At 49.0% G+C, this 10,584-nt stretch overlaps 2 protein-coding genes across 2 annotated transcripts in view; both read left to right on the top strand.

Annotated features, from left to right (window-relative positions):
- Positions 1 to 3,875: 3,875 nt before the first annotated feature.
- On the top strand, positions 3,876 to 9,465 carry LOC308344374 (uncharacterized protein; the record flags this gene model as incomplete). Its single annotated transcript, XM_080805929.1, has 4 exons — positions 3,876 to 4,016; positions 4,107 to 4,255; positions 4,783 to 5,081; positions 8,101 to 9,465. 4 exons carry the CDS (start codon positions 3,876 to 3,878, stop codon positions 8,118 to 8,120), a joined length of 609 nt encoding a protein of 202 aa, XP_080662055.1. The 3' UTR covers positions 8,121 to 9,465.
- The window catches only part of COL12A1 (collagen type XII alpha 1 chain), a gene marked incomplete at both ends in the record, with an annotated part of 114,989 nt that continues 112,540 nt past the window's right edge, over positions 8,136 to 10,584 (top strand). The window contains one exon of the mRNA XM_080806229.1: positions 8,136 to 8,208. Coding sequence (XP_080662355.1) covers positions 8,136 to 8,208 — 73 coding nt within the window. The remainder of the gene's footprint in view (positions 8,209 to 10,584) is intronic.

Below are 10,584 nucleotides of genomic sequence, written 5' to 3'. Positions count from 1 at the left end.
GGAGCTCCAACTGGGGCCAATGAAACCTATGATTTCATCACTATTGTGTTTCAATTTACTGGGTAGTGAGTTTGAAGGCCAAGACCACATCCTGAAAAATGGGTTCCTATGATTTTTCACATTTTCCTGCAACGTGAAAGTTTATGTCAATGCACACATATTGACAGTCCACACACAGAGCAGTGGTCTGACTAGAAATTCTGGACCTTGTGCTACTTTGAGGGTTATAGAAGAAATAGATTCCAAGTCCTGAGGTGGTAAGGATGACTTGATCAGTATTGAATCTGATAGAAAAGGAAGTGGCAAAGTGTTGCTTTCTTAACTTGAAAGTGAATTTACTCCCTTTTGCTCAAGGAGGTCAGAGCTAACTGAATAATCAACTCCCACCAGCACTGGACTTTATTAAATTTGAATGGTTCATCCTAAGAAGATACTGTATTAGTATTAGGATGCAGGTTTGTTTGTTTGTTTGTTTGTTTTTGTTTTTAAGCTTTGTAACTTTCCATACTACCACAGCTTTTTGAAGTCACTTGAAGTTCGAGCTAGCCACCTTGGGGAGGAGGATGAATATGATGCACTTACTGTTTTCTGCTCCAGGGTTGCTCCCATTCTGACAGGGAGAGATTGTTTCAGAACAAGTGAGAGGTCTGGATGAGAGGTGCGCAAAGCTGTAGACTCCACAGAAGTAGCTCTTTGTGAAGAAGCAGGGCCTGTCAAGAAGGCAGGAGTGCGGTATCCTCTCTTCCTTCCTTTAGGGATGGCTTTGGCCTCTGGATTGTTCGGCTTTGCTAGTACAGAGAGGGCAGCTGTCTACCCTTTCTCATTTGTAACATTAAGACATTTTGAAGCCATAAACTCTTCAGAGATGTCAAGGGCCACTGAAGTTGCTTCAGTGCCTCAGCTCTTCCTTAACAGAGTTTTGAGGGGAAGGCCTCATCTTAATTATCTTCATATCCAGTGCTCTGAGCTTGTCACTGTACAGGTACACAGAAGGTGGTCATTAAGTGCACGGGGTTCTAAAGGAAAGGACTCAGATATGTGACCTCTTGACTCTTCAGGCACACTGCCTTGCTGCCCCCCGAAAATTAGTGTAGAGTGCCACCTCTTCTCTTCACACTTTTTAAAAAAAGATTTTATTTATTTATTTGATAGAGAGCGACAGTGAGAGAGGGAACACAAGCAAGAAGAATGGGAGGGGGAGAAGCAGGCTCCCTGCAGAGCAGGGAGCCTGCTGTTGGACTTGATATGGGGACTCTGGGATCATGACCTAAACCAAAGGCAGCTGCTTAATGACTGAGCCACCCAGGCGTTTCTTCTCTTCCCACCCTTAACCTCAGAGAGCTTATGAGGGCTTTCTTGGCCCAAGACCCTTAAAGTTCGCTCTGGCTACGACCCACACAGAGCCCCCAGAATGGGACAAGCAGTGCACATTCAGCCTCCGTTCCTCTTCCCAGGTTCCCCACCAGGTACCTCAGCAAGCACCTTCACCTGTACCAGGAACCCTGGCTAGGTTAGCCCCAAGGAAACCAATGAAGAGGCTGCTTTTGCCTTTTTATAAATTAGGGAGGCGATCCCTCCCACCCCGTAATCTGAACTCCTTCCTGAAAGTAGCACCTCTTCTGTTGTTTGCCCTTGACCAGAACTTTGCCACGGTCTTGGAGCAAGAATTTCCATAGGCTGTTAGCTGAGGGACACAGAAAAAGTCTATGCTACCTCCTCATTTGTTCTGCCATCTTGCTGGCTGTCAGCCATTTCTGGGAATCAGGCAGATGAATGACAGGTTTTTTTATTTTTCAAAAACTCCCTTAAATAAACTCAACTTCTGGGTCTACACCGTGTACTTTGACCTCCGGCGCCAGCGCTCGCGCTGACCAGTAGATTGCGCTGTCGGACCAGGAATCCGAAGCTCCAGAACCGCCGGGAACCCCAGAGCCGGAGGGAGAAGAGGTGGGAGCTGAAGGCTGGGAGAGTGAGGAGAGGGAGATCCCCGGGTATAACCTGAGGACGGAAAGCAACCAAATTTCAATCAGCTCTGCCTCAGTCGGTAAATATCAATTCGTGGCAAACATTAATGAATTCCAAGGGGGTAAGAACTGGACGCACTACAAAAGGGGACAGATGGGAGGAGGGTTTACACGGTTTTGGTGTTTTGTTTTGTTTTTAAACCCACTTATTCACTTGGGGTGCTAGAAGTCTGGCGTGCGTAAGAGCCCCCGGAGGTCAAACCGTGCAGATGTCATGGTGGAAGGCCCCTGAAGATCTCCTTTGGATACCCTTGAGTTGCACACATGTCCCCTGGGAATGGGTGTGCTTGGATTAGCTTGTGAATATATATGTGTGTATTTCTGGAACCAGTGTCCCTGCTTTCTTCTTATCCTACTTTGGAAGCACTGCATACAGATCCTTTTTTCGAGGGACAGAGGGCGTTTTGAGGCCAGTGACTTGTTACAGACCTTTGTAGCAACTATTTCAAATGCATTAAATCTGTCTGTGAGTGACAATGCCTTAAGAGAGGATGGCCACGGGGGTCCCCAGGACGCCAGTCTGGGTCCGAGAGAGGCACTAGGTAGCGTTCTTGGAGCTCAATTTAAGATTTTATTTATTTATTTGACAGACAGAGATCGCAAGTAGGCAGAGAAGCAGGCAGAGAGAGAGGAGGAAGCAGGCTCCCCGCTGAGCAGAGAGCCCGATGTGGGGCTCGATCCCACGACCCTGAGATCATGACCCGAGACAAAGGCAGAAGCTTTAACCCACTGAGCCACCCAGGCGCCCCTAGGAGAGAACTCTTTTAAAACCAGTAATATCAACATCCAGAGTTACACTGCTCCCCAGTCAACAACTTTGCCATCACAAATTAAAAACAACAAAAAGTACATAAAGAAAAACGCACCCGCGCGCGCGTGCGCGCGTACACACACACATACACACACACGGGCGAAATGCAGACCCCAGCCAGCCTTGGCTGGCGTGCAAGGCGACGGTTTTCCTTTTGTAGTGGGTGTCGGTTTCCCAAGGGGCGTCCCTGGCCGTTCCAGGCCGCTGTGCGGTCCAGGGCGTCTGCAGGGTGCGGCGCAGCGCGACCCGGTGTCCGGCCGGCGGCTGCCGGGACTTATCTGCCTCTCGGCTCTGTCATTGAGCCCGCTACCAGCCCACGTGCGTCTGTAAGCAGGAATTTGAGTGAGGGTGCGGGTGGAGGTTTGTGCCGGACACCCGGGGTTGTGAGAGTTTGAAGGGGGAAGACTATGCGCGTGTGTGGGCTCTTTGTGAGAGCTGCCCAGCTGGACTTCGAGTGGGCCCTGTGTACTCAGGGAATGTGCAGAGGTGGAGATTCCCATTTTTTTCCGTTCTTTCCGTCCCGTCTTCTCTCTGGCTTCCTCTGGCTTTCGCTGGAGGCAGCTGTGAGTGGGGCAGAGTGGAGTGGAGGGGCGGGAGGAGGGCGCTCAGCAAGTTCTTGTTCTAAAGGCAAGTTCAGAGAATATAGTGCCTGTTGGAGGGAAGGCCCGATTTGCAGACGTCAGATCAAATAGGGAAGAGAAGTTTACATTAGCGACAAAAACCTCCGCTTTTACTATTGGGGGCGGTCAGTTCCAGGAGAATAGCTCCCGCGTTCGCCTCCGAGCCCCCTCCTCTGTTTGGGTGGCTCAGCCTTGCAGGGTTAACCTCTCGACGTCAGGAGGCCAAAAGTACAGGGCTTGTGCTGAGGGCACAGACGTGGGTAATCTGAACTTCTCCTGGAGCCTTTTCTGATGCCACAGTGTAGGAGACCCGCACTTCCTCCCGTGCGCCTAGCACCGTTTGGCAACCCTGAGTGCCAGGCTCCCAGCTCAGGCCAAGGGGGGTGGAGCCGAGGGGGAGGGGGCGGTAGAAAGGAGAAGATGCTGGCAGAATGTAAGCCCCCATTTGGCAGCTGGGGGAAATTTAATTTCATTCGTCTCCTTGACCCCCAAGGGGTTTTTAAGGGCAAATTTTTGGTCCAAAGCCTCCGCCGGGGTCAGTTTATGCTCACGGTCGCTGCCGTGATTACAACTTGTTCTCTAGCGGCTTCTTGTTCTGAGGATCCCTAGGTTTCATTGCGTCCCTCGACCTCTCTTTTGGCTCAAATTAAGCCTCTCAGTTTCGTCGCAAAGCATCAGGGAAGCAAGACAGGACTGGGAAAGCCATCCATCCCGTCGCCGAGCCCCGCGGGCTGCTGTACGGGTTCCCAATCGCTGCTCGAAGATTGGAAAAGACAGAAGGCGCGCCGCGTGCACAGACAGTTAGTTAATGGAAACCCTGTAAATCGGTTTTAAGTGCACCCAGGACAGAGGGGGAGGAAAGTGTAGGTGGTGATGATGGGGGATGCGGCTAGGGTGGTTTGGGGTCGGTCACACATTCTTGCAGTTCTGAATGTAAAAGAGTCGCTTCCCTCCCTCCTATTGTTCTTAATTTAGAAAAAAAATAAATTCATTAACGAAAATCGCAAGGATAGGGAAACCCGAGCTCTCCAGCCCGCCCCAAGCGGAGGAGTGAGCGGCTTCCCTTGGCAGTGAACCCGACTGCGGCTGTCCCCCTCCTGGCTTCCTCCTCCCCCTCCCTACATCCCTCCCCCCTCCCCGGCGGGGTACTGCTACTACGGGGATCGCCACCTCACGCCGAAGGAATGCTGGAAGTATGCACACGTTCCCAAAAGTAGACCTCCTTCACCGCCGGAGGAGCATACATCACCCCGTGGCAGCCGTCCACCTTCTCAGGCGTTTCGTAACCGAGTAAACTGAGAGCTGGGAACAGCCCTCTATTAAGTAGCCGGTGGCGCGGAGCCTCTTCCCACTCGACTAAGGCGAACCGTCGCAGACGCGTCCGCGCGCGGGCAGCTGCGGTCCCGGGCAGTCTCCACGGGTTCCGCAGGGTCTGCCGCACTTCCCGGGATCCTCAGCCTCTTTGCCTCCTCGGTGGCCCTGCCGCTGTCCACCTCCCGGCAGCCGCCAGGTGCTCCTCGAGCGCAGCGCCAATTGCCTGGGCGTGCGGGGGTCACACCGGACCCCGGCTTCTACGACGCCGGGAAGCCGCTGTCGCCGCCGCTACCTCGGTCACCACCGCCTCAGGTTGGTCCGGCTTCTAGCCATTTCTCCTTACCCCACACCTCGCAAAGATAACTTGGGAAATTTGTTTCTAGCCTGTTGCCCAAGCCCTTAAGGGTCGCAGGCAAGAACCGTTTGCACTCATGAGAGTGGAGTTCTGCCCGAGATTTGCCGGGTATCCTGGGGTTCTGCGATTCCTTTTATCTTTGTGGGAGAAAGAATTGTAGTTTTTCTTAAGGGCTGTACAGGGCGGCTGTGTGCGTAAAGCACCCTGCTCATTGTTTCTGTTTGCAGAGGAATTTCATGTATAGATGCTGTCGATTTCAATGAAGCGTGCCCCAGATTTTGTGGCCACCGCGTTATCTCTTGGCAATAGCTTTCCCTGGGGGTGCGGGGGTGCAGCCCCGGCGCTGGGAAGGTATTTTAGTGACGCATGGTGCGGAATTCTTTGGAGGGCTGGCTGAGTGCTCTGCAGCTCATCGAAGCTGCGCGGGTGTGTGTGGCATCTTGAGACAGATTCCTAGTCGAGTGTTCTGGCTCTTTTGCTTTTCAAAGCATCTGAGATGGTGGGTTAATCCAGCTCTAGGGAACTCAGCTTTGGCCTTCTCAACTTCTGGAGAAAGCTCCCCCTCCCGATCTCTTCCCGAGTGCATTGGTTGAGGCCATACTAGGGCTCAGTGGAACCTTGGAAGTAGTTTCCATCCCAAATTCTACACAGTGTAAAGATCAGAGAGCTTGGAGGCGTCGGGTTCATTTATGGAGCGGAGATTCGAAGCGAGGGAGGGAAAGAGGTACCCTAACTCGAGTGTCCTTAGGGAAAGGTGACCCATGGGGGCGTTCCAAAACCCCTATCCCCCACCCCCACCCCCAAGCTTGGACTATGTGATCTAAAGTATGCTGGAGCACTGGGGAAGGATGGAGCAAGGAAGGGAATGAGCACTAAACGCGCCCTTGGCTAATGTCAAGGTCGCAGTGGGTAAGAGGAGGCAGGTGACTCGGAAGGGATCTGGAGAAACCTCACGGGGTAAGGGTAAGTGTTAAGTTTCTTTTTTAACTGGAATCAGGAGTTAAAGAATGGGTCTTTTCCGGCGGGGTGGGGAAGGGGGCAGGTTGGTGGAAGGAGACCAGTCCCTCAAGACCTCCCCCGCACGCGCTCCTCCGCAACTGATTCATTTTCATTCATGAGGGTGAAATGAGGGAATCCTCTCTGACACGTAGGGGCGGCCTCTTTCAGACATTTATGTCTGAGAATGTTCAATGAAGCATTGAGCTAAGCATTCACATAAAGGTTTTGGCTAAAAGGAGAGGGTTTTTTTTTTTTTCCTTTTTCTTTTTTTAATGTATGGACGGAATGACTGGCCGGCTGGTAGGTTCGGATACCCCAACGCAACATGATTCATTCTTGCCGCTGAGTCAGGCAGCCAATAGGTGGCGCTCTAGACCCAGACAAAAGAGCTTCCTTCCACTATTAAGGTTTTTGTGAAGAGTTCGAGATTTAATGAAAAAAGGTTGCACAGAGCTTTTTGATGGGTCGATTGTCAGCCTTTAACTTTTCGTGAGCACGCTGCCAACTGAGTTGGAAATTACTGTAACAAAGTTAAGGCCAGCTGATGGGAACAATAGGCCAGTCTCACCTCCTGCTTTTCACTGATGGTAGGAGAGGGTTAGAAATGTCAAACAGCTGTTAATTAGGAAGAAAGAAATCGCTGGAGCCCTTGAATCTTCAGAGCTGTGCCAACATTTTAATCTTGGCTTCATAAAAAGGAGCTCTGGGCAATTTGGCACGCCTGCTCATCAGACGTTTAAAATGCAATTTACACTCAGGCAGAGGAGAGATGCTCTAATACATTGTGCCAATAATTTGGAAGGGCATGGTTGGAGCTTGTCAGTTTCTTTTCTCAAAGACGTCTCGACCTTTGGCTCATTTTTGGATTCCCAAACAGGACTTCGTCTTTCAAGGGGGCTCATCTGTTGCCTTACAATAATGTATGTACTTCACAGTCAACTCTCTTTTTATGTTTTGCCTCTGGCAGCTTCCCAGTTCAGTTCATTGCTAGTAGCTTTTGTCTCTGGATTGGACCTGAGAATATTTTAGAAGATTCTCTTCTGCCAACATAGATTAAACACCTACTGTGTGCTGGGAGTCACTAAAGATGAATAAGACTCTTTGTCTTTAAGGAATTGATAACCTAGGTACAGAATCAGGAAAAATCAGAATAGAACATATTCTCCTGTGAAGCATATGTACCTGCAATCTTCTGGAATCTGGAATCTTCTGGAATAAGTGAAGTGAAAATAAGTTAAATGAATACTACTGAGAATTTTTATAAAAAAATATCTTGGGAAAACAGACAAGAGTGTTTTTTTGTCTCTTCTATGGCTTGTCCTTTTTAAAAAATTATGTATCTTAGAGTTGTTTTCCCCTCATCTTGGGTAAAGGATTTATCAGATGTGAAGACAAAGCAGCTAGCAGTCCGGTCAGGTTTCGGCTGGGTCTTACATATTTCTGTATAATCCATTTCAGACCTTAAAGAGCTGCATATTTGTAGGCAGAACAAAATGAAGAAAAAAAGAGAGTAAAAGAGGTTTATTATACTTTTCCAAATTACCCTGAGACCACTAAAGTACAGTTACCTAAAGAGTTCAGCAGCTAGGAAAAAGCTGCCGGCCAAATAAAATCCCCAGCTGGAAGAGACATTTAGTTGAGTCAGGGATAAAATGACCTCTGAATTAGCCATCACCAAGGCAGGATGAAGTCATGTGGGGCCTGGTAAGGCCATCACCCAGGGATGCTAAGCAGGACCAACCTCCAGGAAAACAGGACCCTCTTTAAACTTGAAATCCCTCTTAGTGCCATGATTAAACTGCAGCAGATGAACTTGACTTCCACTGCTCCACAATAGGCCCATTATACGCCAGGCTGGGCCCTGAAGTTATTAAGGCAGATCTGGTCGGGTCCTGGCCCGGCTCCAGGCTCCAGTTCTAACCTGGTTCCAGGCCTGCCCGGACCCGGTTCTGATACGGTCACTGCTTCCTCCCGCAGATCCCTTCATGTGGCTGTGAGCTTGGACGCTGAGCATGCGAACCAGGCTTCCCCCAGCGCTCGCCGCCCTGGGTGCGGCCCTGCTCCTGTCTTCCATTGAGGCAGAAGGTAAAATGCTCTTCCTTTCCCCTCCCTTAGTGACAATGCAGAACTCTAGAAAGGAAAAGACAAAGGGTCTTGCCACTATTGCTTGCTCTGTTTTCCCTGTACTTCGTGTTTTCTCCGGATGTTTCTCTCCTCTAAGAGAAACACCCCCTTCTCCTGAGGTCTGTCTATTTTCCAGCTCTCAGGTCAAGCTCTTTCGTATTCTGCTTAATCCATTCCGTACAGTGCTGTGTGGTCTCCTTGCGCTTGTCCCTGCGGTGTGCTGTCCACACTGCCACCTACACTGCTGCCTTCCGAGAGGATCAGCCGTCCGGGAGGGGGCGTCAGCTGCACCCAGCTCTACGAACAGGACGCCTCCTGGTGCTACCCGGGAGCCCCAGAGCGCGGGCAGGCTCGCTCGCGTGGCTGTTCACCACCTGGTTCCGGGCTGCGACCTTGGGGACAGCATGAAATAAAGGACTCCAACAGTGCCGGCTCTGCGCCTCTGTGTGTTTTGTGGGGAGCTCGGCCATTTAGGCGGGCGGTGCAGACGAACCAGGTGGCAGCTAAACCGCCTAGGGGATGGGTGGCAAGCAGAGATCCGGACCCAGAATGTGTTCTCCTGGCCCAGGGTCACTGCTTCCCTGTTTGGTTTGTGGAGCTCAGGGGAATGTGGCTCAGGTCCAGTCCCGCTAGGACAGTTCGGGTCTGCGCCAAAGTTTCCAACCCAGAAAGCAAGTGGGTGCCAGGAAGGCCAGGCTCTCCATCCTTCCCCTCTTCCCTCTCCCATCAGACCTGAGTGGGGTCGGTCAGGGGCTGGGACCTGGGTGTCCTGGTCCCGAGGTCTGCAAAACGACTAAGCCCTGTAGAAAATGAAGGACGTTTGCTAGATTTTCAACCTCACTTTATTCTTTTTATTGTGTGCACTTGATGTCCTAATTTCTCAGTATTTATTTAAAAAGTTATTTCTGTGTATTAACCTAGTGAGAGCTTCTGTGTTCCTTCAAGAATCATCCGAGACCCCACAAACTAGAGTTATTGTTTGTTCTGCAAGGTAAATCGGGTAGTACCATAACAGACATCTTAATTTTTTTTTTCCCCCAATAAAAATGCCCCCAATGGAGTTAAGGGAGGAAAGAAATGCACGGGGCAGCTGTGGGAATTCTAGGGTGGGTGGTACTTTTTTAGAGGTTGTGGGAAAGGAGAGCCCTTTCATAGCAACACTGAGATTTTAAAAAACTTTCTATTGTGTTTGATTTTCCACTTCAGGATGGCAGGTACAAAAAAAAAAAAAAAATGAAGATTAGGAAAAACAGAGAGGCTCCAAAATTTGTGACCTGCTTAAAAAAGTGACAGAAACTTGCTCCTCTTCTTATCTGACCACTCCTGTGTGACTGTAGAGGCTTTGCAGAGTGGTCTCTGTGAAGTAATACTCAGATGAGGTTGCCTTTAATGTTCCTCTCTATGTCGTTGTTAGGAAGGAATTTTATTTGAGGAGCTTCTGGAAGCCCTACTAGAGATATTTTTAGATAATTCACTGAAGTGGCCTATTTATTGCCCATTAAGAGAATAGTTATTTGAAAATCAGAAAGATTTGAGAATTCTTAGGAAAAGAATTAGGTTGGAAATGATGTAAGTGGAAAAAATCAATTCTCAATTGGATAATGGCTGCTTAGCAAAGCGCAGTTAAAGAGAACATTTTACTATTGTGTGTCAACTATACAGCAGTAATAAAAAGAAGAGAACATTTTACTATCTACGTTACTGATTATTTCCGTATTTCTCACATTTTAACTTTCCAATCTGGTGCAGCTCTTACTTTTGCTTTCTTCAGCTGTGTCTTTTTGTCTCCCACCTCCTTAGGGTCAGCATTTAATAATTATATTTTATTGGGATTCATTTTTTTGGCCTTATTTTCTAGTTTACTACTGTCAAAAATATATATATTGTAAGCCACAAAAGCACGCCACATGTGTGACTTAAAATTTTCTGGTTGCCACATTAAAAAAGGAAGAAGAAACAGGAGATGTTACTCTTTATATTACATCTAACTCACCCCACCACATCCACCATGTTATCACTTCAACATGTAATCAATATAAAATTTTTTAGTGTGATATTTTACAATTTTGTACTTAAGTATTTGAAATCCGGCATGTATTTTCCACTTGCAGCGTGTTTCATTTTGAACTGTCCGCATTTCAAGTGCTTAGTCGCTCCATGTGGCTGGTGGCTCCCATATTGGACAGCGCAGCTTGGGTGTTCACTACCAGCTAAGTGGTCCCACGAGCTTGTGAAGGGCTACCAAAATTTGTGGACAAGGTCTTTCTGGGGATAATGACTGGAAAGGAAATTTCTTGGAAACATTGGGGGGCATTTCAAAGTTTCAACTGGCACCCC

Source organism: Martes martes, assembly GCF_963455335.1.
Source record: "Martes martes genome assembly, chromosome: 6".
NCBI classification, from domain to species: domain Eukaryota; kingdom Metazoa; phylum Chordata; class Mammalia; order Carnivora; family Mustelidae; genus Martes; species Martes martes.
The sequence above is the reverse complement of the archived record's forward strand: the minus strand, read 5'-3'. Positions and strand labels throughout refer to the sequence as shown.